Source organism: Carassius gibelio, chromosome A9 (assembly GCF_023724105.1).
Source record: "Carassius gibelio isolate Cgi1373 ecotype wild population from Czech Republic chromosome A9, carGib1.2-hapl.c, whole genome shotgun sequence".
In the NCBI taxonomy this organism is placed as follows: Eukaryota; Metazoa; Chordata; class Actinopteri; order Cypriniformes; family Cyprinidae; genus Carassius; species Carassius gibelio.
Genome location: NC_068379.1, coordinates 27556985 through 27584051, shown reverse-complemented (window position 1 = coordinate 27584051; position 27067 = coordinate 27556985). Strand labels below are relative to the sequence as shown.

The 27067-nt window shown below is 35.1% G+C and overlaps 2 protein-coding genes across 6 annotated transcripts in view; one reads left to right on the top strand and one right to left on the bottom strand.

The window, feature by feature from the left end:
* stk39 (serine threonine kinase 39) overlaps nt 1–11383 on the top strand; it is a 51478-nt gene extending 40095 nt beyond the window's left edge. For both annotated transcript variants that reach the window (XM_052606614.1, XM_052606613.1), the window contains 4 exons: nt 1714–1766; nt 2868–2936; nt 3893–3957; nt 10059–11383. In XM_052606614.1, coding sequence (XP_052462574.1) covers nt 1714–1766; nt 2868–2936; nt 3893–3957; nt 10059–10133 — 262 coding nt within the window. In that variant the 3' untranslated portion in view covers nt 10134–11383. The remainder of the gene's footprint in view (nt 1–1713; nt 1767–2867; nt 2937–3892; nt 3958–10058) is intronic.
* Nucleotides 11384–13408: 2025 nt separating this feature from the next.
* The window catches only part of b3galt1b (UDP-Gal:betaGlcNAc beta 1,3-galactosyltransferase, polypeptide 1b), a 146127-nt gene continuing 132468 nt past the window's right edge, over nt 13409–27067 (bottom strand). For all 4 annotated transcript variants that reach the window (XM_052606611.1, XM_052606609.1, XM_052606612.1 and 1 more), the window contains exons 5-7: nt 23751–23781; nt 23368–23405; nt 13409–16302 (exon numbers count right to left, since the gene is read on the bottom strand). In XM_052606611.1, coding sequence (XP_052462571.1) covers nt 15117–16112 — 996 coding nt within the window. In that variant the 5' untranslated portion in view covers nt 16113–16302; nt 23368–23405; nt 23751–23781 and the 3' untranslated portion in view covers nt 13409–15116. The remainder of the gene's footprint in view (nt 16303–23367; nt 23406–23750; nt 23782–27067) is intronic.

Sequence of the window (27067 nt, the reverse complement as noted above, 5' to 3'; positions counted from 1 at the left end):
TATATATATATATATATATATATATATATATATATATATATATATATATATATACATATATATGCATGTGTGTATATATATATATATATATATATATATATATATATATATATACATATATATATATATATATACATACATATATATATATATATATATATATATATATATATGCATATATATATATATATATATATATATATATATATATCTATCTATATACATATATATGCATGTATATATATATATATATATATATATATACACACACATATATATATATATATATATATATATATATATATACATATGTATATATATATATATATATATATATATATATATATATATATATATATACATGCATATATATATATATGTGTGTGTGTGTGTGTATTCACTAGTGATTGTGAGTGAATTTTTTTTTTCCAAAGTAAATCCTACACTCATTTATTTGTGGGGGTATTTTTTCACTGAGCTCGTCACAGTCCATTATAGGATTGTCTTCTTTGTGAAGAATAAATCTGAAACCCAAAAGAAGGTTTCTTAGAAGGCAGCATAATTAAGTCGCAAACTTTTAGAACAACTTACAACTCTGAAATCGTCTGTAAAAGGGCATGAAATCTGACTTGGACAAGTTCTTGACATGGCACTTTTCACCCAGAGTGTCTGTTTGACACATTCCCCGGGGAAGAATGACGAGCTTCAGGTCCCATAGCTCTGGTAACTGTAGCCTTTGCATATTATTTGTGTCCTTTGCCTTTCCTCTGCAAACGTGACGTTAATGAGCTTGTCAGGCCTGGTTGCTGAAGCAGAACAGACTGTTTGATGTCAGAGAGAACAAAGATCTGGCTTTATCAGGAACATCAGTGAGAAGAACCAGAGTGTGGACACACTCCAGGTGTGTTTACTGAGAACAGAGCCTTAGCATCATGAAGATTCGCTCCAGGAACCATCATACCATCATACCCCACTGTTAGGAAGTCCCTCAGCCCATTTTGGGAGAAATGTTTTCAGATTTTCATTTGGCAAAACATCTTTAGAAGTAATGATTTCAGTGATGCCAAGTATTATTTTTTTGCAAATATATTTTGAAAATTGTTTTAAGTTTAAAATGTCTTTTAAGGTGACCATTTAATAAATAAATAATTGATCTCCCTTTTCTGTTAAATTGATGATTATTCCGTCATCTGACTCCTAGTCCTCTATTGCAGTACAACTCTTTTCCATACAGCAGCAGTTCATAGTGACCACGTTAATCTCCGAAACGGAGAAAAACATTATAAATGATGAAAGATCCATTAGTGATATGAAATGCCGTTTAACCGCAGATCACCTACAGCACAGTGAAGCCTTCCTTCATTAAACCGACTCAAGTGAACACGCACTCCCTCCAAAAGCCCACCTGAATGCTTGTGTAAAACCCTGAAATCACAGAAGAAGCTCGCTGGTTTACAAAACATGGCACTGATTGCTTGCTCACTGGCACTGTCAAAATTTCTTCCAGAATGATTATCTGGAGAGCTCTGAGGACAGGACTCCTCTGAGGCCCGTATCTGTGTGTGTGTGTGTGTGTGTGCGCGCTTCAGGCTCAGTGAAACAGCAGATGGCCGTGATCTCGCTTGGCTTTCTCACAGTCAGACAGACAGGTGGACACCCATTTCTCACCACAGATATCTCCTCTCTCTTTCTCTCTCTCCGTCTTTCCCTCAGGAACTCAAGGAAGGAGTTGAATGACATACGGTTTGAATTCACTCCAGGACAAGGTCAGTGCACCTCATCATACATCAGCTGCAGTCCTAGTGTTATGCTGCCTTCAAATCCTACTTCAAATTCCCACTTATGAGGCCGGGAAACGTTATCATGACGCGATTTTGGTCAGAATAAATTGGGCACCATTTCTTTTTCCACCCTCCGGCAGACTTTTGAAGCTTTTTTTAGTGCTAGTGCAATAAAATGAAAAGTATGGATGGGCATTAGGCTTGCATGCTTTAAAGATATATTTATTGTTGTATTGCAACCACATGGAATCATGGGAAATGTAGTTTTCCAGGCATGTTTTCCAGCTAGATAAAAAATCATTTTCTTGTGTATATTTTCTTCTGTATTATAGTATATATTTAAAAAGATTAATTAATAAATTTTTATGTATTTATACATGAAAAGACTAATTCTTTTTTTATATATGTATATTTAAAATTTGTATTTATTTAATCAAATATAATCAAATGTTTTATTTGTTTGTTTTTAACTGGTCATTCTGTTTTTGAAGGATATATTATAATGCTTTAAGGACTTAGAAAAAGTGCAATTTCCTGATTTTAATGCTAATTTAATCTTTCATCATACTCAAAAATTGGGGACAAGTAATTAAAATTATTGCACATCGTTTGGTATTTATGTGTACAAAATATTATTTTAGCAAAAAAAAAAGGCAACAACATTTTTTACATTCTCTTGTTAATGGCAACTTGATTACCACAAATAATTTAGATTATTTATAACAAATAAATAAGTCACACATTATTTAACATTTTCTTTAAAAGTTAAAATGCCCATCATAAGACTCTTTGTTCCAACTCAAAATTCTGGTTCTGACACATCTGAAGTTTTACTGCGCATCATTTATTATATTTCAAAGTGGCAAAAGTTGTAGCCATAAAACACTAAACTCTGCTTTCTTTCGATCATTGCTTGCTACATCACGTCACATTGTCCAGCTCGAGATATTCTGTGCAATCGAGGCCATTGCATCTTGTTTGTTGATGTCTGTGAGCGTGGGTTTGCTAGAAAATGCTTTTAACTTTGTGTTCTGACGGGTTTCTTGGTGTGATATCACGCTGTGCATCTGTGTTTTTTCTCCTCAGACACTGCTGATGGAGTTTCTCAGGAGCTCTTCTCTGCTGGTCTGGTCAATGGCCTTGATGTTGTTGTGGGTCAGTTGCATGTGCATTATATTAAACTCCAATACTCGCTCCTAGGAAGTCTTAATTTGCCGTTCCATAAATGAAGCAAAAAAATCTTAAATTCATAGTTATGAAATGTTGCATATACATACTTACATCAAGATGTATGTATGTAACTTGACATGCAAACCAAAGATATTAAGTTTTGTTTTCTGAGAAAGGATCTTTAAACATTTAATATCAGTTACAATCATAGTGCAGCAATTTTATTTTGCCTGTATATTTGAAATGCAATGCTTTTATTATTGCTGTGCATCTTAGTCCCTAAAAATACTGCCTTTACGCTTATGCATTTGGCAGACACTTTTAGCTAAAATGATTTTCATTGCATTGAAGGTAGACATGTGATTACTTCATGCATTTTCCAGAGAAACGAACCCATAATCTTGCCATATGGCATGCTCTACTTTTAGGTTTTTTTTTAATATATTTTTTTAAATTAATAAACATTTTCTTTTAATATATTCATATAATAATAGTATATAAATATTATTTGCAAGTATTAATAAGTATTTGAATGACTTTTGACCATAACATCAGAGCAACTCGTGATGTTTCTGGCCTTTTAATGGAGCTCATACCGGCTTCATCTGCAAGGAGAAAATTGAAAAGGGAGACATTCACAGGGGTCATTAGTTCACTAAACATTCAGAGCAATATGCTGTGTATACTGATAAGACCAGCTCTGAAAAAAGATCTGTTCATGCATCAGTAACGTTATAACTGTACTAATTAATGCATGTAGTTAAGATTCACAGCTACACACACTTTGGCCCTCAAGGTAATTTGAGTTCGAGACCCCTGCTTCAAGACATTTCAGAGCAAATACATGAATACTGAGATACTGCATATTATCCACATATCATGTGTTTAGTTCTGTCGTTCAGTTCTGATGTCAGTATCTTTCTCTACATGTGTTTTCCCAGTGGCTGCTAACCTTCAGAAGATTGTAGAAGACCCACTTACCTATAAAGTATTGACCTTTAAGTTGGTGAGTATTCGGATGCTAAATGTCACAGAGAGTCTTGCAGCATTCCCGTGATTCAGTAAAAACTGGGAATATCATGGCCTGGAAAAGTATTGGAAATTAACTGTGAAAGATACATATACTTTTTCTGGTTATGCTCTTTGTATTTCATTGGTTAGAAATTGTTCTTAGAGGGCAATCTCTATAAAGTTATTTTCACAATCAAATTATGAACAACTGGATTTTCAATTGTTTTAGTATCAATGAGATACTCCTAAAATTTTAGAAATATAACTAATAATCTAAAAGTTTTTTATATAATTCATATTTTTATATAATTTAACATGTATTTTCTTTCAAGTAGATGCTACTTAAAATAAAATGGATCTGACTTGAGATGAGCCTTTTTTTTTATCAATTTTGAATAACTGTATTTTATAAGACTTTCATTATTTTTATTTTAGAACTTTCCATTTTAATTTTGGTTTTAGTAATTTTATTGTGTGTGTTTTTTTATTTTTATAAATAGTCTTATAAATTTTTATTTCAGTATTTGTTATTTTAATACATCAAGTGAAGCTAAATGAAAATAATGTCTTTTTCTTTGTAGTTTAGTAGTAGTTTAGTAAACAGGCCATTGCAACTTAATTAATATATATATATATATATATATATATATATATATATATATATATATATATATATATATATATATATTTATCTATTAATTTTTGTAAATCCAGTGACAAAAAACTGGAAAATACACGGAAAGTCCTTCAGTTTGTCAGGAACCAAAAGCGATTTGTTTTTGTATGATGCTGTTTGTTTTGCTCATTGAACATTGAATATGCAGGTCCCACACAGCCATTCATTTATTATTTGCTGAAATCACTTCTTTGACAGCGTAATGAATTTTCATGACATAATTCCTTATTGATTACTCTGAGCAGATGACAGACCTGAGAGAATATTAGAAGAGTGTTTAATGATGCCTTTTAATGCATAAAAAAAAAGACAGAACTGGGAATTTCTGTCAGGTACATGAATACCCGTATTAAAATGTCACCGAGCGTTTTCGCTTAACGCATATAGATGAAGAAGGGAACGCATTAGACCACAGGATCCTGTAGAAGTATCTGTTCATATTCCCTCCAGCTTTTAGTATTTCACTCTCTGTGGAGGATTAGAGACAGATAGTGGTGATAGACGCCACTTTAATCCACTTTTAAGTGGATCCCGTTATATTGGATAGGATGAGATTTTCACTGTTCTCATGAATAGTCTGCTGAGATGAGATTTCATCAAATTAAGTCACCTTTATTTATATAGTGCTTATACAATACAGTGTGCCTAAGTAGCTTTACAGTGTCGGAGAGGAAAAATGTGTGCTGATAATGCAAGAGGACAACAGAAAACAGTCAGTTTATCAGTTAAAGTCGGTTCATTGTTGATTAAGTGAGGGCATTGTCCAGCTCAGTTCAACTCTCTTCCTATAGAGTCTGTGCAATCAAGACAACAATGTCGTCAGAAATTGTGTCTCCAACAATAAAAAAGAAAGAGAAACCAGGCTCAGTCGGGGGGCCAGTTCTCTTCTAGCCAGACGACACCAACATGGCATGATTTAATTCCAGACTGCAACGCACCTCAAATTAAGCAGAGGACTCGTCTTGTTTTTCACAGGGGATCTGTCTCTGGGTTTCGTCTACTTGACATGATCTCTGCTGACATTCAGGGCTGTAGAGGTCGACTCTAGGTGCCGATCCACCTCTGATCTGGATCCGTATGGCTATGGTGACCTCGGAATAAGAAAGAAACAGACTAATATTAGCGTAGATGCCATTCTTCTTATGATGTAACGAGTACATCGGGTCTTATGGGAAGTGTTTCTAGTTCTGTTTTACCTCATTAATGCAGCCTAACAATCCTTTAAAGGATTTGGATTACAGAAATGTGTTAGTGTGTTATGTGAGGTTAAAGAGGTGGGTCTTTAATCTAGATTGATCCAGAGTGTGGGCACTAAATAGGAAAAGGATCTGAAGCCCACAGTTGATTTTGATATTCTAGGTATTATCAAATGGCCAGAGTTTTGAGAACGCAGTGGATGTGAAGGACTATAATGCGATATTATCTCACTCAAGTATTGCGGAGATAAACCATTCAGGACTTTAGAAGTAATTACTAAACTTATGCAAAAAATGAAGCTTTGTTGTTTCTTTTTCTAGGTTTGTTTATATATTGTTATCACCCAGCTCTAGTGAAAATAGCAAAAATGTAAGTTTTCTTGTGTGACATATCTAAAGATGCCATGTTTGAAATGAAGGCCGATACAAACAAGATTTGAAAACTAGTTGAAGTTCATTTGTATAGAGCTGTACATACATGAGTTTAGGAGAACATTGATGGTGAGTAAATGATGACAACATTAAATTTTTTAGATGAACCATTCCTAGAAGATGCTAAGCGTTAAGGGCAGGTCCCGGTGGACTGGGCACTACGGCGGTGACGGCTGTGTTTAATCACTCCGTTAGATGAGTTGGCGGTAAACAACATCTGCGGGTAGCAGGCGGCTCATTCTCCTGCAGCCTTTCGCAGAGAGCTATTTCTACAGCATCTGCCAGCTCTTACCCTTAACTTCACCCTCCGACCCTCCACAAATCTCCCAGAATGCATTTCTCAGTCACACCTGGAGTGTTTGGAAAATCGCATTAGGAAGTGTGGACTTTTATTGTTTAATTTCAGCCTGAGCGTCCCTGGAGAGAACTTCACATCATGATTAGAAAACAACTGTGAGAAATGTGCACATGTAACAGGGACGTAGACGTGTGGTGTGTGTAGGGAATTTCTCAGGCGGCCCAGACCTCCAATCTCATTTACTAATGTCACTCCTGACTACACTGTGTGCAACTCAGACAATTAGGCTGCTTGGATATTGAACCGTGAAGAAGACTTATGTTTGTGGTTGCTGAGCGCACACTCGCAAGCTCTGTGGCTTGAGCATAACAGTTTGTAAGCATTAAAACTGATGCTATATATATATATATATATATATATCTATATATACAAAGTAAAGAAGATGATTTATTGCTTTTAGATAAGAAGTTAAAAAATAATAATTAAAAAAATTAAAAAAGATATTTAAAATAAAATAAAATAATATTTGTAATTATATTTAGGCAAGGCAAGGCAAGTTTATTTACTGTATATAGCACATTTCGTACACAATGGTAATTCAAAGAGCTTTACATAAAAAAAGTAAAATAATCATGAAGAAAAATAATAGCAAAAATAAAACAAGTAATTTTAAAACTTTAAAAATGATTAAAACATTTAGAAACGGTTAGAAAATGATTTTACATACCCCCCCCCCCCCCCCCAAAAAAAAAAACAAAAAACAAAAACAAAAAACAGTGAAAATATAGTGCAATCAGTTCGGACATTGCACAGTGCTCATTTTAATAAATGCACAGCTAGATTTAAATGTGACTAGTGTTTTAGCACATCTGATCTCTTCTGGGCAGCATAGTAACTAAAGGCAGACTCCCCTTGTTTTGTGTGAACCCTTGGTATTTCTAACTGACTTGATCCTAGTGATCTGAGTGCTCTGTTAGGTTTATATTCAGTGAACATATCTGCAATATATTTCGGTCCTAGGTCATTTAGTGACTTATATACGAGTAAAAGTACTTTAAAATCAATCCTAAATGTAACTGGAAGCCAGTGTAAGGACCTGAGGACTGGTGTGATATGCTCAGATTTTCTGGTTCTAGCATTTAGCATTTTCAATTCAACTTTTTTGTTTGTTTTATAGTTGATTTTTATTCTTTATACGGTATTTATTTAATTATATAATTTTTTAATGTTAGTTATATTTATATTTCATTTTTGTTTTAAATAAAAAAGTTTATTTTTATTTTTAGAGACTAATTTAAATATAATTAATTTGAATCCAAATACTATATATATATATATATATATATATATATATATATATATATATATATATATATATATATATATATATATATATATATATAAAACAATAATGCAAAATATCTTGGTAATACCTTATTTGAAACCTTTAATGCAGTATAAAATGCATTAATTATGACTTGCAAATTAATGCACCTTGTAATGTATTTGTATTCAGTATCTCATGAATAATTATAACCACAGTTATAACAAATTATAATTTAAATTAAAAAGTTGATTATTTATTTTTTATTGTGTGTCAATGAGAGAGAAATTTGAAGGTAATTAACAATAAAAAAAATATTAAAATATCTATAATTTTACTTGTTATGCTCGTGATATACATGTATGTGTGTGTGTGTATATATATGTATATGTGTGTGTGTGTGTGTGTGTGTGTGTTTTTCACTTAAATGCTTTACATTAAATTTTTTTTACAATTTTACATTCAATTTATTTTACGTTTTAAGTTTTATCTTTCCGGTGTCAGATAAAAATACATATCTGTTTCTGTCATTAACCTACAAATAGCAGTCTTACACTTGACTACACATATTAAGCTAAATATTTCCACATATCACTTTTATTTTACCAGCATCTACAGTATCTGTCCATCAGAGTGTTTTCTGCATGTGTAAGCACACACACACAGCAGTAGAAGAAATACTTCGTTCCTCTCTTGAGTAATTCATAATCCTTCACTCAGGAGAAATGTGAGTTATGTCAGGAAGGAGTTTTATGGTCAGACCTTTCTACGGGTCACTGTCCCTCTTATTTAGCAGGAGCGTGAACTCAAGCCCGTATTTCACTCAGTGTTTTTCAGAGAGAGCAGACGCTCACTAACATACAAACACACGCACACACACACACCTCTGTCTGAGAACAGCTGAGTCTCTGTGTCTCCTCCAGAGGAAACGGACAGACGATCGATTTCCTCCAGACACTCGGGCTGGTGTTACCTGTGATAAGATGATCTGCTCTCTAGACACTTGTCAAATACAGGCCACCATTGCATTACTCTTTCATGTTTTCTTTTGCCTTTCATCCCTTAACCTCCCTCTTTGAAGCCTCTTAGATATTAGTTTTTGAAAGCTAAGTCAAAATGTGAAGTACTTTATTTGAATAAAGAAATGGTCCAGGTTCAGTGCAAGTTAAACTCTGCTCACAGATTTTTCGGTGTAACGTGGATTACCAAGTACCTTGGGTTTATTTATTATTTTTTAATTCATTCATTCATTTATTTATATATTATTTTATTTTTTATTTATTATGCACATAAAGGGAATTATCCAGATTAAATGTGAGATAAACACAATTTTGATTTGTTATTTTTGATTTTTTTTGTATGCACATGAAATGTAAGGGCTACTCCATTGGCAGAATGTGTGGAATAATGTTTATTACCAAGTACCTATTGTTTGTTTGTTTGTTTATATTTTTTATTTTAGTGTGCACATAAAATATATGGAAAGTGTTCTAGACATAATTTGTGGCATAATATTTGATTATCAAGTACCTTGAGGTATTTATTTTTTATGATTTTATTTTTAGTATGCACTCGAAATGTAAGTCCAGCATTGAGGAGGGTTTAAAATCCCGCATGCGAAGCTTCTTTCGTTCTTAAACCAATAATTACAGTTTTTTATTTAGTTAACTGAGTCAAATTTAATTTATTCAATTTTATGTATATTTTATTAATATATTAATATATTTATTAGATTTTATTTTAACTAATAGTTAAATTATTCCCTCGGTTAATCTACATTATGCCACATTATGTTTAGTATTTTATTATATATATATATATATATATATATATATATATATATATATATATATATTTTTTTTTTTTTTTTTTTTTTTTATCAATGCCACAATGTTATTATTTTGTTGTTTTATTTTTTATTTATTTGTTTTAAAAAAAAGTGTTAATTTAAATCATATCATATTTTTTTTATTATATATATTTTTATTTCATTCTGTTATTTTAATTATTGCTAAGAGTCAAATTATTATCTGTTATCCCACCAGTGCTGAAAAAGCTTAACATACTGAACCCGGAACATTCCTTTGAATATTGCTTCAACAGTCACGCAGGCTGGGATTTGTTTCAGCTGCGTTAACGTGCATTTGTTTCTTTGTGTCTGTGTCTCTAGGCATCTGGTTGTGACAGCACAGAGATCCCAGACGAGGTGAAGTTGATTGGCTTTGCCCAGCTGAGCGTCACCTGATAGCATCTCGTTACCGAATCAGAGGGAGAGCAGAAGGACGGGCGAGTGAACGCTGCAGGAGACGCCGCTATGGCATTCAAGACCTCTGCTGCAAAACTCCCACCTCCTGCTCCCATTCAGGCTTTCCTTCTCCTCCCGAATCACCTGCCCTCTGCACCTGTTCAATCAAATGCAGCACTTTTATTCAAACACACACACACTTTTGCCCTCGTTCCCAGACACTGTATGCCTTTCACCAAAACATTCCAGCAGTCATTTCCCAGAATTCAAAGCAGGAGCCATCATCTCAGGAGGCAATAGCTAGTGAAACAAAAAGTTTTTTTATGTTGATTGTTATCTTAGCACTTACTATATTATTATTATTATTATTATTGACAAAAAAAAAATGTAAGAGTAGCGCAAAACTGAAGTGGAGACGTCTCCCTCTGAATGTAAAAAGCACATTTTCATCCTGAATGTTAGCACATTCAAACTGTATTGTACATAGACCTTCTGATGTCTAAAATAAGGGAATATTTTGTTGTTTTAGTTGTTGTTTTTAGAAAACCCAATGCTGCCATGTGCAAACATGCTGCTTTCTTTATTCGGGACAGTGTTGATGCTTCGACGCTAGAGGTGCCTTGTTTTTTTTTAATCCGTGCCTAAGAAATGTAGGTTACAGGCTTGAAGAACGCTGCTCGTCGGCAGATTTGCTCATAGTATTCTCAGCGGCCGGTGGCTCGCGTTGAAGTTAACAGCTGATGCACTTTGATTTCATGCGGTGCGATGTGCATGCACCTGCGACGCTTAGACCCTACCTAACTATCCACATTTAACCCGTTAAAGCTGACAAACAAGGTCATCGCTACCACAACGCACGCCTTAATCCTGATATATCATATTCACAGATGGCCAATGGTTACGCGTCATTTTTACAGCACTAGAATGTGTTTGTTTTTGAGCCCAGAATGCATCTGTCTATCACTGAACATGAAGTATTTTGTAAAGGAAACCAAATGTCTACTACTGAATGACAGAAAAGCCATCTGTGTGTCCAAAACCAGTGTAGTAGCTTGAATTAAATTATTCTGTTCTCAGCCCAAATGTAAATAAATATGACATACTTTATTATTATTATCATTATAAGTTGAATTGTGTTTTCTATATACCATGCGTGTTCCCTCCCTACTATTCAGCCCTTCTGTAATCATCAGAGAATATAAACTTTCTGCAAAGGTTACAATAAATAAAACACAATTGCTACTATTAAACCGGAGCATGACTGTTTTTTGGGAGAAGAGGGACCCTAACTGTGTAATGTGATTATGATATTTTCTTTTGCTTGCCTCTGCGTGTGTGTGTGTGTTTTTTTAATGCAGTAATTGCTATCATTTACCACCGGAAAACCTTCAGAAACAGATTCCATTACAGTGTTTTAGTATCTAATCAGGGAGAGAGAAAAATGAGATTTATGTGTGATGTGGAGCGTTTATGAGAGCACTTGAACTGGTGGGATGGGGAATTTAGAAAATATCTCAAATGATTTTGATCGAGATGTAAAGTTAAGCAAGCTGTGACTTTAATGTGATTTTAATGGTTTTTTTCTGTATTATATTGGTGCCTACTATACATAACAATGACTAATTATTTGTGCTTATTTTAAAAGGGTGGTTTACTGTTTTTTTTTTTTCTAGGCTTGATTGTGTTTATGGGGTGCAGTCAAACATGTGCTTGTGCCTCGTTAAAAAACAAACAAACATTATTTTTCACATAATTTACCTTTATTCCACACCGATCTGTCCCTTCTCTGACAGACGCCTCAATTAATTAGAAATATGGGCTGAGATTGGTCAGCTGGCTCAGTTTGTTGTGATTGGCTAAACCGCCTCGAGCCGTCTGAACATCCCATCCCTCTCAAGCTCATGCTTATCAATTCGGGGGGCAGGGTTTCATATTTTTTTGAAGCAGCCCTGGGCGCCGCCATTGGCTAGCAGACCCCCACCTGCTGTTAGCATTCCATTGACTCCCATTCATTTTGGCGTCACTTTGACAGAGAATAACTTTACATCTGAGGCATTTAAAGACTCCATTTTTCCATTAATTATTTCTAAAGAAATACGAAAATGTATAAAAGGCTTCAATCCGGAAGTCACCCATGTTGGAGGCACTGATATAAACAATGCCATTGAACGGACTCGCAAATTTTGCTGATTATTGCTATAAAAAAAGGTCGAGTTTTGGTCTGTACTTATTGGTCGCATAGGTAGGAGCAGTGTTGCCAGATTGGAAATGTCCAAGTATCGTACCAGAAGTTCAAAATTATCGTATCTGGAAGAAAATTATTGTACAAGAGTCAAAGGAGTTATTTATCTATTCTAAACCAACAACATTTTGACACGACCTGCAAATTACCACAATAGGCAACACTGTGTAGGAGGCTGGTATGTAACGTTTCAGTTTTTTTCAGAGCTACGCTGGTTTCAAAAATAATAATTGTCTGCTCGTCCGGCAATCTGCAACAACAAAGCCTTGTTTCGGCAGCGACTTTAAACATGTTCCCTAAAACATAATTATTCTATAATAATATGTATTCAACAGCTGCTCAGGTCCACATTTTAAGCCTGCTGGAGCACATTAAGCAGCAGCAGGACCAGCTGGTGGCCAAGGTCAATCACCTGAGCAGCAGGTTGCTCAAGAGCCAGAGGTGAGACGAGGTTTTTGTAAAAATTAATTTACACGTGTGCATATGGTTGATGCTGTAACTGTACCTACCTCTCTCAACCACAAACGCCTTCTTTAATCACTTTTTTTGCTCTCTTCTCTTTAACTTTTGACAGAACTCGAAATGTGTTTAACCTATGCGACCGATTATTACAAACCAAAACTCTGTTATTTTAGCAGTAATAATCAGTCAAATTTGTGAGTCCATTCAATGGCATTGTTTACTTTCTGTGCCCCCAAAATGGCCGACTTCCAGATTGATGACGCACATTTTTATAATATAGACTGTATAATAAAATTAATGTGTTATGTCAGATGTTGTGCGATTTTAATTGTTGCATCAGACCTCAGAATTGGGACTGGCCAAGAGCACTTTTTAAGTTAATGGGAAACCAAAGTGTGCCACTATTTAAGTTAAGTGCCATTTTTTGACACTATATTCACTCAGGATGCTGATTGCTTTTAATTCCGCCTTAACAACAGCCTCCTGGAAGGCATCCCATAATAGACACCCATTCCTGATTGAACATCGGTTGCTGTAAAGCACTGGCTCCATTATGACACAAACACAGCAATGCCAAAGACTGTCTTTATTTGTCAAGGGTGCTGACAGAGTTTGGCAAGGCCAGCGATTGGCACGTCTCGAGCTGCCTGACCAGTCTGCCAAGTGGCACTACTGTGGGCATTTGGCAGGAAAAGTGAAATCCTCCAAGGATGGAGAAGGTGAGTCGGACATTTTGCTGGATCTCCACAGCACATTTATGCTGTAAAGATCAGATTTAAAAGTGACAGAAAATTTACAGAATGGTTTTCTAAAACAGGTTCATCGAAAGTTTCCAAACAAGCAAATGTTTTACAAATAGGCATTACTCTAAATGCACAATTAGTTTTCAAAGCCATTGGAAAATGGCCATATGGCTGCAGATAATACCCCATTTTTTTGTAAAACTTCTTACTATTAAAATAATTCTGTATTGTAATGTTTTTTTTTTTTCAGGGAATTTGTCATCAGTCTACATTCATTTAGCTGACGCTTTTATCCAAAGAAACTTACAATTGCTATACATATGTCAGAGGTCGCACACCTCTGGAGCAACTAGGGGTTAAGTGTCTTGCTCAGGGACACATTGGTGTCTCACAGTGGATTCGAACCTTGGTCTCTCACACCAAAGGCATGTGTCTTATCCACTGCGCTAACATCACCCCCATACATAAGTTTTACATAACCATTCAGAAATCATTGTAATAAGTTCATTTTCTACATTGATCTTTTTTTCAGGCTTCTTTGATGAACATAAATTTCAAAATAACAGCATTTATTATTATTATTTTTTTTGTAATATTATAAATATCTTTGATCAATTTATTGTGGGCCAGCTGAATACAATTATTAATTTCTTTAAATCTTTGACTTGAGATGACTGTGAGTATATATATCTATATATTTTTTATTATCCCTTTAGAATCTTGAATATAAATGAGCAAAACATAAAAACAAAAAGAACACTTAAAAAAAAAAAGAACTGCTATATATTTTTATGTGAAAAATATACAGTATAATACATTAGTACCGGATGGGGATAACATGTTCATTTTTGTTTTCAGAGTTAAATGTCAGATCCCCTAAGTTACTCCAAACAATTCAAAAAGGAAAACACATGAACCACATTTTGGCCTCAATGAAATCAAATTCTAGAGAATTAATAATTTTCATTATATTCCACATTTACACTGCCATCCTTACACAATCTTTGTACAGGTTTGACAATGTACAGTAAATACTCACTAAATGATACCAAGCGTTAATGACTTTAGTTATACAGATTTACATCATAGCTACAAACATGAGCTGTTCTGAAGCAATGGAGTTTAACTTCTAGGAGTAAGAAAATAATTTTTATACTTATAAATATGGAACTATACATTGCGTTATCTTTTTCAAGAAAATACATTTTCTGAATGTGTAAAACAATGCAGGTGCTTTCACATAATAGTAAACAAAGCAATGTTACTTTCATTTGTACAACCAGAATAATGTGCAAAGAAAATGCAAAATGTTGTGCACCCGAACCAAAAGAAACTCCAGCATGTTGAACCAGACAGACTGGCACAGTTATAATATTAACACGAATAGCACATTCCCCACCCGATTCTCAAACAATAGGCTCGGCGTGGTTTGAAATGCCCCAGAAGGATGTAAGTATTTCTAAGAAAGAACTACCATCTGTGCATCATGGGGATTTTTAAAAAAGGGCACAAATACACATCCTCAGGCAGCTCCCACTAACACTTGAGATGCTTCTTGCTGGTCATGTCATTCCAGATACGATGCATCTCCTCAGGGGAGATCTGGTGTACGGTAATGACTCGACGGTACCTGCAAAGACTGTAGGCCATTTTCCAGTGATTGAAGCCACTGTTCTGATACGGATGAATGCCCAGCTTCCTTAAACACACCCCGACGTATACGTCCTCCAGATGCAAGAGTCTGGTGTGCAAGGACGTCTTGTAAATGAGCTCCGCAACGTCCGCCGAGAACACATACCCAGTGCCAGAGCAAAATGGCGGGTACTTGCTCTCAGGGTAAAGGTCTCTGGGCATGTACCACTTGCTGCGCATGTCCCGAATGGGTCCGCCGTTGATGACGTATCCCGTGAAGTACCTCCGTCGGGGTTTGGTGGCTGGCTTCAAGAGCTTATACACCAAGTTGTCCATGTTCACAAAGATATCACTGTCCGTTTTCATCACATACTTGGCTTGGTTGCAGAAAGTGGCCACCCAGCGCATTCCCATCAGCGTTTTGAGAGTAAGATTGTGGTACGAGTCGATGAAGTCCTCAACTATGATGTCGTGAAAGATCTCGCTCTCTTGCTCCACCATCTGGTTGAGCACCGCATCTGTACTGCGTCCCAGAAGAAACAGTGTAATGATGCTAAGGTCGCTGAAGGTGCTTTCATCGCCCCATGTTTCCCTGATGGCTTGGCGGGCGTCAAACTCTTTGTGTGTGGTCGTGATGAGGATGACGAGGAAGGGCACATTGATTTCGCATTTCTTGGGCTCATTGATGATAAAATCGAAGGCGTGGGGGTTCAGTGGACGTGTGCGGATGTTGCTGAAGGTTGTGGTGGAGTTGCTCTTGACTGCTTTCACCGTTTTATGTGCCGGGACGGACAGTTGGCTCACGTAGGACGATGTGGGACGGGATATACTTAGGTACCACAGAGCGCTGGCCCAGCAAACGACTGTCAACACGTAGAGGCATGATACTTTTGAAGGCATTGTGAGGCATTTACGTGGACTTGGATCTGTAGATCTCGAACGACCCCGCAGCCATTAGCGATGGTACATTAGGCAGGAATGCAGAACCCCATGACGTCAGCTGTCAGAGCGGTCTTCATATGAAAGCTGTGGGATTTTGTAGCAGGTCTTTGAATGCTCCCTGACACTCTTCGGCATGTTCCAGTGAAATCTGAAAAATTTACATATATGCAATTAACAGATGCTTTTATCTAAAGTGACACATTGTATTCATAACACATTTTCTTTTTTTTTTATCAGTTTTGCTTTCACTGGGAACTGAACCCATGACTTTGCTTTTGCAAGTGCCATGCTCTACTGTTTGGGCTACAATACAGTTTAAATCACAACAAAAAATATGCACAGAAATATGCTGATATTAACCCTTATTTTTTATTATATTTATTATAAATGCCAAACCACTATCTATTGACAGGACTGTCAAGAAATGTAAATGGGGTACAACTTTTTAACTTGAACACACTGAAAGCTCCTTTGGCTTTTGGATTATGGTAGAAAATAAGTCCTGTGACAAACAAAAGTTTTTGATTCTTACACTTTCATCAAGATAATTTTTACATATAAACACTTTTACGAATTTTGAAGCCTGTATACAATTGTCAGAAGAAAAGAGCTAAAGGTAAAGCACTACACCATGGTTGCACAGCTTTAAGATCACCAAGTTTCCCAACAACTCTTTCAGTCTTTACTAAAGGTGAATAGTATAAAACATTTTAATTAACAGATATAACTATATGACTTTGCCTAGCTGATTATTCACAGTACATGAAATTTCTCTGAAATGCTATATTTAAATATGCAAACTTGATGCATAATCTAATCAAATATGCAGTACTTTGCATAACCCTGATGACTGGATAAAATCAGGTTCATAATTCTTGTTTCATTTTGTTTCCATGTTAGAGCTAACATTTTTTTAGAGTGGATTAAGGATTTCTCTTATCACTCCATAAATTAAAGAATACTTTCAACAGTCCAAAAAAAAAAAAAAAATCACCATGTATTAGGAATAAAATGAATTATATGTCAGTGAATGATACAGTATAATAACAAACTGCTCTTTTTAGAACAAATAAAAAGGTATGAATACAACTGTAAAGTTTGGTGCATGTAAGTGCTACAGAAGTGGAGATTTCGGACCCTTGTGAATGAAAAAAAAAAACAAACAAAAAAAAACATTAATGTGTATTTTGGATGTTTTATTTCATCTCGCCTGAAAGAAGACAAGTTATTAAAGCACAATATCCCAAAATCTCAAAAACAACAAAGGTTTTGCTTGTAGTGTCTTGCCATTTAAAATCAACAAGTTGGAACATTTGATATAGAATAGTTTGCAAGAATGTTAATAAATTACACCTTCAGGTGTCCTTAAATGCAATGCAAGAGACATGGACTATTTATACTTGACTTTTTAAGACCAGGGGCCCGTTCTTTGTACATTGCTTATTACATCCGAGATTCAATGTCACATCCAAGATGATATCATTGCGCAAATCAGGATCTGGCTAACATTTTTATTTGAATGTAGTAATTATCTATTAATTTAGTTTTATATTTGGACAGATTTGTTAAGTGGAAGCATTAATGAAAGTTTCTTAAGGGTCAATATCATGTTATCTGCATCTCCTGTGCTCAGTCAAGCCACTCCCATAATGGCCGTCATAACTCAAATTAATGCATGACTCTATCTGTATAGCATGTGTGTAAGATTCAAATACAGGCTTCCCTAACCTGAGATGTAAATTGGGGACCACGGTCTGAGACAATATCTAGAGGGATGTCATGAAGATGGAAAACTTGCTGGACAAGAAGGTCAGCGGTCTCACAAACTGTGGACAATTTAGGGAGAGCCACAAAATGCACTACTTTGGAAAACGTTCCACAATAGTAAGTATAGGGTTGTTGCCTTGTAAAATAGGCAGTCCAGAAATAAAATCAAGAGCAATGTGAGACCAGGGGCGGCTGGGAATAGGTGAAGAGTGAAGCAAACCTGGAAGATAGTTTTCCCATATGCACACACAGAGCAGCCTTTGACAAATTCTTGGTTATCCTTGTTGGGTGCGTTTAGCCTCCCGAATGACTGACTCAATTTCCCAAGTGATGGCACCAGCCACACGTGAAGGAGAGAGAATGGTTTCAGAGCTTGGTGGGTCCATGTGGTTTAACATTCTTTTAGACAGGGCGGTAAGTGAGGGTAAAATTGAAGAGACTAAAAAAATAGGGCCCAATGTGCTTGTCTAGGATTTAGATGCTTAGCAGTTTGTATGTAGGCTAGATTTTTATGGTCAGTTCATACCAAAAATGGTTGTTCAATTCCCTCAAGCCAATGGCTCCTACACCAGAATCAGAGGCATCCACTTTCATGATGAACTGCAGAGATGGATCTGGCTGAATAAGCACAGAAACTGAGGTGAACAGTTCTTTCAGTTTGTCAAAGGCCTGATCAGCCTCCTGAGTCCACATAAAAAGGGTAGAGGAAGAAATGAGGCTGGTGAGAGGAGAACTATAATCCCTAATAAAACCGCGATTAAAATTGGCAAAACCCAAAATTCGTTGCATCTGTTTAAGGGTGGTATGATTAGGCAATTCTGTCACTTCCTGGATCTTCTCTGGATCAGTTTTCACCTGCCTGCCCTCAATTACATATCCCAAGAAGTTGACAGAACTGACATGAAACTCACACACCTTAGCTTTTACAAACAGTTTGTTTTAGAGAAGCCTTTGCAGAACTGGACGAACATGAATGACATGTTCAGAGATGGTGTGGTGTGTCTTAAATGTCATCCAGAAGCTTGGAACGCAGCTGGACCATTTGTCAGTCCAAAGGACATCACCAGATATTCAAAATGTCCAAGGGGCATGTTAAAAGCATTCTTCCATTCATCCCCTTCTTTTATTCTGACCAGATGGTAAGCATTCCACAAGTCCAACTTAGTGAAAACTGTGGTTCAATGAAGGAGCTCAAATGCCTAGTTGATAAGAGTTAAGGGATATTTGTTTTTAATAGTTATGTTATTGAGACCACAGAAAATGATACAGGGATGTAGAGGGCAATCTTTCTTTTCCACAAAGCTCCAGGGGGAGATTACCTAATTAGACCAGCAGCAAGGAAATCGTGAATGTATTTCTCCATAACCTCCCTCTCAGGTCGAGAAAGGTTGTGCAGTCTACTAATAGGCAGAGGAGCTCCAGGAAGCAGATCCATGGAGCAGTCATCGGGACGGTGGGGTGGCAAGGTCAGGGCCTTATCCTTACTGAAGACAGCACCAAGGTCATGGTATTCAGAAGAAATAATAGACAGATCAAGGGGGTCTGGATGGAAACCGCTACAGCAGCCTCAGCTGGTGGAAGGGCAGACTGCAGACAGGAGGATTGACAGGGTAAACTGGGATAAGAGTCTCACGTAAAGGATAGGCAGTCTGAGTGGGGCTACAGAAGCCAGCTGAATGGGCTGAGCGCTAGTAGACCACTGATCAAGGAGAGAAGAGATTTTATTCAGTTTATTGCCAATTTGAGAAATCTGACCGGCCATGGCTTGATTGCTTTCGGTGAGATTCCGAACCTGAAGGTCATGTTGCCCTAAAAGTGCACCTTGACCAGAGAGAGCTTTGTGAACTGAATAGGTTTCTGCTGGGTCCATGATTTGGCCAGATCGTTCTGTCATAACCAAACACAGCTTTGGACCCGAAAGCAGAACACAGACTAAAAATGATGCAAACAGGCCAGAGACATGTTGGAAGAGCAGAGAGAATAGTTTGTTGAGTGGGCGTGGCAGGCAGAATGCAGGATGAATACAGGTGAAGTCTAAAGCACAGGAGAAACTGAATTAGAACTCTAACAAAACACATGACCCAAAAACTGGTCCAAAGGCACTAGGAGGCGTTAGCACAGTACCTCATAAGCAGACTGAACGATGTGGTAAAAAATGACTGAAGACCCAAAGTTTAAATACTGGAGGCAGATGAGTTTATTGGCAGAAGGCGATTCACATTCAGCAATCAGCCACAGAAAGGAGTGTATAGCCATGCCCCGGGATGCACCAACTCACAAACACACAAGCACAGACACACAAAACGGAAAAACATAGTTGGCCAAAAAAAACACAAATCCCTGACAGCTATGACAGCAACTCCAGGATGAGCTTCGAAGAACCAAGTGATCCAAGATCATGCCAAATCAACAACAATCAAATCCAGCTAACTGAGTTAGCGACGTACGAAGAATGGGCCCCTTGACAGCAGTGTAGCATCTGTCATTATTTACTCACCCTGAGATAATTCCAAACCCACATCAGGGTCTAAATAAAGTAAATAAAAGATAGAATTTTTAATTTTTGGGTGAACTATACCTTTAAAAGGTGAAGAAAGGATTTAACCAAATGTGAGGAACATTTGCTTCTTTAGTAAATACAGAACATCCCTCCTGCTGGAATAGACATTTAGCCAAATATTATGATTTTTAAACTGACATTGCAGGAGATTGTAACATTTAGAAAGATTTAAAGAATATGAGGTGGGGGATGTGCAAGTGTTTGAAAGCAGCAGTCCTCTGTTGTGTTGCCTCTGTGGAAATGAAAGCGATGTGTGATTCCCGCACTGAAGTTTTCAGCCGTTTAGACATTTGATAAGCAAGCTGTGTCGTTATATAGCTGTTTTCTGGCTGAATCTTCTTCTCAGTGGGGAAGATCAACAATCAGCACATTCACGGAAGTGAGGAAATATAACTAGGACGCTTTACAAAGAAATCATTTATTGTAATATATTCCAAACAAAATTTAACTGGCTGAATTATTATCTTCTTTATGCATGCTAATTTGTGTTTGCCATCTACTGAAACTGTGGTACATAAATATTTGGAGGAGCAAGGCACATGCAAATTTAACTAAAAATAAATATTAGTGATGTCCCGATACCACTTTTTCACCTCTGATACCGATACTGATGCCGCAGCTTTGGCTATTTCCCAATTCCGGGAAAATATCCGATATTTTTATCTTATTCTTGAACTAATACTAATAATAATAATAAAATAAATGGAAGCACTTTGCTCAATTAGCCACCTATAAACATACAAAATCTTTGTAATTATTTTATCTTTGTTATAAAAAAAAAAATAGAACAAAGATACACATTACAATTACACATAACACACTAATAAAAATAAACATTGTTTTGCAGGTACAATAGTATTTAGCATTAGCATTCAAAAAATGTATTTAATGAACAAGTAAAAATAAAACCATTATTATTTACACATTACAATTGTACCTAGACAGTTGCCTATGGCTATGATTCTACTAATCCTGTTTGATTTTATAGTCTCAAGTATTCAGAAATGACACACAAGAAAATTTTACTTCAGTAAAACCAAGGATCATTTCTTGTAAGGGTTGTGAGGTCCACATGTTTTTGTTGAAGAAATTATAGAGGCTAGCATTTCTATTGCAAAAAGGTGGCCAAAAATTTGAAATGAATTAATTAAATGGAACATTGAAACTCTAAGAGGATATTAAGGCAGATATTAAATTAAAACACGTTATTAACTTAATATCATCAAAAAAAAAAAAAAAAAAAAGATTAACAGGATTATAAACGTAGCTAAAAGTGATGCACGGGCCTCATCTTATGCTTTTTCATTTTCCTTATCTCGGCGCTGGACTGCTGTTGTCTTTTCCCGGGCATAGATGTCCATCAGTTCTGATCATTTGCAGACAGCCGACAGCCGCAAACATGAGGTGAGCATGGGAAATGCTAATATTCAAGCATTTAGGCAATGGTTTAAGCTACATTTTCCCATGGTTTGTGTTGGATAAGTATCGGATAGGTATCAGATCATATTTTTTTCTCCCCTCCGATCTCCGATCTAGCGTTCTGGGCCAGTATCTGCATGATACCGATGTCGTGGGTCGGGACATCCCTAATAAATATACAGTGAAACATTTTTTTTTTTTATATCATACAATTTTGAAAATAACTATAAAGTAAATACTGTATAAAAAAGTGTGTCTGTGTGTGTTGATGTGTTGGTTTATACGTATATACATACATACAGATTCAATGAACGAATTAGCCGATTTTCTGCATGATCAGCCCAGACTGAAAACGTATGATAGCAACAGCACACAAGGTAACCCACAGAAAGTTAAAGAAACATACTGTGATGAGAAAAAAATATTATTTATAATATATTATATAGGTAAGCAACAATACACAACCAAGATGTTTCCGCATATATCAACAAAATTGCTATGTGACAGATTTTATACAATAGTAATTCAATATACAAGAAGTTAAAATTAAGTTCCAATATAAGCTAAAGCAGAACTGTGTGTCTCAAAGTAACCCAGCTCTGTTTCGTTAATGAATGAATCCACGTTTTTGAATTAATCGTGTGAGTCATAGGCTATATTTACAAGCCCATTTTTGGTTAAATCAGACTAAATTCATTACGATTGATAAATCTGAATGTAGTGTTTACATGAACGCTAAATAAAGTGATCGGGTTGATGTGTATGTTTATATGTCACAAGCTTCAAATCTGAATAGATTTTTATTTTACATGCGCATACTGCACAAATATTGAGTTTCTCTCTGTTTGCACATAATAACCACTCTCCTACATGGTTTCTTTATTTTTTTTTAAAAGCAGAATTAATATTTATGCCAATCCATAGGCATTTATGGATAAATATTCAGTACATATAAACTGATGTGCCGTGCTGCTCATATTTATCATGCAGTAAAAATGTCCATCCCTGTGCCCAAAATGGTTTGCCTGTGGATAAAAATCCAAAACAAGGACTGGTGGGAGGTTGTCCTGCTCCACTTCACAGTTGCTGAGTGAAAGGAGAGCTTTATAATGAGCTTTTGGCTTAAGAGCTGCTCGTTTCACGTATCATACGTCATTACACATTATTTCTGCGTTATTGCACATAAGCAGTGCTTTCAGTTTCGTGGTTCAATCCAATATCAGATAGAGCTCAATCGGATCGATTCAGGTGTTTACATGAAGGCTTTTCAGTCCGATTTAGCCGTCAAGCCGATTACAATTGTAAACGTAGCCACTGATTCAGTGGCCCATTCATAAAGACAATAACGTGCCTCGTTTCAGAATAAATCAGCTGTTTGAAAGTATTGGCTGGATGAATGTACAACGACTGAATGAATGACTAAATTACTCGCTCATTAAAACAAGTAATCAACAAGCTTTCACTCACCTTTTATCATTATACCATATAGCTGGAAGATGCTTCATCTAGAAAAATTTAATATTAAAAAAATATTTTATTAAATATGTCACTTTAAAAATGGAAATGCAAATTATTAACATTTGAAGATAAAAATAATAAATATGAAAAAAAAATACAATTTAATTATACATTAATGAAAAGTATAAAACATTTTGACATTGATAGAAAAAATATATTATATATAAATGATATAAAATTATATTAGAATTTAAAATTATATATTATATTAAATACATGTTATTAAAATTTTATTAATTAATTTGATTTTGTATTATATATAATAATTATAATAATAATATATAATTATTATTATTAGTATATAAATTATACATTAACATGCCTTTACTCACCGAAACAGTAAATAGCTGGAGGATGCATCATCTAGAAGGAAAAAACAACAACAACTGTATTAATCATAGCATTTTAAAAACGATTATGAAGTACAAAATATCATCAAAAAACCAGTGTTTAGGTCAAAATACTTGTATATAATATAATATAATATAATATAATATAATATAATATAATATAATATAATATAATATAATATAATATAATATAATATAATATAATATAATATAATATAATAATAACATTTAAATTAAGTATCACAAATAATTATATATATACACACACGCACACAGACACACACACACACACATACACACACACATTGCTTGCTCAAATGTGAAGATGAAACATTGAATGTAGCCTTCCACTTGACAATATGTCCCTGCAACAACTGTGTGACAACTACCCCCTAAAACACATTAGATCAACTGCCCAAAGTCCTAGTTTTATCATATTCTTTTTCTGTGAGTAGATCCTGATCTGCTGTCTCCTGTTTCGTTACATTGGACACGTCTCAAAACAATCTGCAGCACATAGCAACACCCTGGCAACCACGCACTGTAGTGTTTGTATGTGCAAGAACTACTCACATTTCCTTTATAAAATGTACAAATTTGTTTAATAAACATTATTACATTGTATACTGTAGTTCTCAACAGATCAGTAGTTAATATACATTGCGAGAGTTGTCATGAAACTTTGATTGATAAATTTTAATGCATAATTTTATTTGAATGTAATTAAGCTAATGATCTTTTGAGTATAGTTATATTGTTTGTTAATTACTTCTTAATGAAAGGCAGATCTTTAAGAGGATTATTTGCTTGTGCATAGCCGTTCTATGGAAAACTTCAGGGAAATCATCCCGTAAATCATAAATTAATCCAAATAATTGTTTGTGTGACACACACACGTATATGTATATATATATATATATATATATATATATATATATATATATATATATATATATATATATATATATATATATATATATATGTGTGTGTGTGTGTGTGTGTGTACATATATTTGCACATATGCATAAAAAAATATGGTCAGTTTTCATGATGACTTCAAATAACCATTAAAAAACAACAACAACAAAAAAACTGAAAAGCCCCTGCGCTCTCTTTGTGGCTTTATACTGATATGAATGCTGCCATTAAACTTCACCGTAGTTTGGCAGAGCTGGTGACCATCTGCTGTGCTGAAATGAAAGCAGTATTGCCAGACCAGGTGAAAGTAAATGTCAATCCATAAAATGACTTTAAAATCACTCCGAAATCTCTCCTTTCCTCAAAGGTACAACATGAAAACCATTTTATATGAAGAACAGGTGAGCGGATGACTTTACTTTAGTGTGTATCCATACATGCATACACTAACACACATAATCTACATGGGAAGTGTAGTGTTAAAACTTGTGTATCCTATGTTCATATCCACATTCGTGTGCAGAAAACTCCAACATATTAACCTGAACGAAAGTTTCGGGTTTGTTTCAAGATAGCATCATTCTCCAGACAGCCTACAAGATGAGCTGCTGGCACCAAACACACACACACACACACACACACTGATGTAAACTGCTTGAGATAATGTTACAATCACAGCGTGTTTATCAGAAAAACAGGGAGAAGATTCAGTCTGTAAAAGCAGATAAAGTCCTCAAAAGGCCAAATGCCTCTGTTAAAACAAAACATGGCCACAGATCTCCACTCTATTCAGATAAGCAGCTTGTGGATTCATTTTATTACTTGGTTTTAGCCCCAGACACATTCAAAGCTCACTCTTGCATGCGTTTTATGCTATTGATTTGCTGTGAGGGTTTTAAAGCTCCTTTGATTGACTTAATAAGAAATTGTGGCAGCTTTAAAATGGCTGTAAATAAATCCAGTACACACAGGCTCCAAGATTAAAGTCAACATTGATTCACAATTCACCCAATTTACTTTTTTTATACACATTCTTCTTCTTTTTGCGCAATTCATCAGTCAATGTCATTGTAAAAAGAAAAAAAGTTTTGCAGAAGTAATTTGCTCTGCATGTGCAAAGACCTCTCATTTTTTTATGTTTTTTTTTTTCATTTAAATAAGAAGGTTTTTAACAAAGACCAACACTACATTTTGCCTTACTAAATGTGTTGTTTTATGCAGAATGCATTACATTATAGATGTTGTCTGTTATTTTAGTTATATATATACATACAGTATATATATATATATAAATGCTGCAATGTAATGAACACAGTTAGCAAAAAAGATTGTCTTGTAAACATGTCTGATGAGAAATAAAATCCCGATCCATCTTCATGTTTAAAAAAAAAAAATTTGTGACAGGTGCAGATTCACCAGAGACAGAGACTGGCTCATCCCGAGCAACACCTGTGCTGCTTTCAACAACTACAAAATCCTATTCTTAGGGACACAATACTGTAAAAAAGCAGTTTTATGGCCAGCCATTTTTCTCAATTCACCAACCTCTGGCAGAAATAAACAGCAGATTGGCTTTTAATCATAATATCATTTTCAATCTCTCTTGCATTGATTTAACCCGGCTTCATATCTCTGTGACTAACACCTTCTCTAATAATTTTCATCAGTTGTTTTGCATAATGACTAGTCTATTGCAAATATAATATCAAGTGCCAATATGCTGTGCTCCTCTTGTAAATGAGGCTGTTTTCTGCTAATTTCTTTCTTTAGGACTTAACAGAAACACTCAGATTGTTTTTTGTTGCAACAGAATGCAAACGTGAGGTACACACACCGTTTTTGTTTCATAAGCTGATGGATTTGTATATGAATTGATTTATTCAGGGACTTCCTCTAAAGCTGAATCAACTGAGAAAATTAAACATGCACGCTCTGTTCCAAAACCTAGTGAGCTACCTCGCAGTTTACAGTCTACATAGGCAGCATTCAGCGCATTATGGATAATCATAAGTGAAAGATTTGAAACTCTCTGCATCTGTGCATCATACAAAGTGCAAAACAGATTCAATTTAGAGTTGATTACAATAGAATTTGGAGTTGGTACTTTATGTTGCTGAGCTAACGTAGTTATACTCTTAATTTTATTTTAGTATCGCTGAGATACTTTTACAGTTTTTGTTAATATTTTGATTTTCATGTTCATTTAGCTTTAATTTTAGTAGTTTTTTTTGTCACATTAGTTTTTATTACAATTTAGTTTTAGTAACTTCAATACTGAGACTATATACAAATTAGAATCGTGTTGGCAAACCTGGGTTGGCAATTAGCTGAAATAATATATATATATATATATATATATATATATATATATACACACTCAC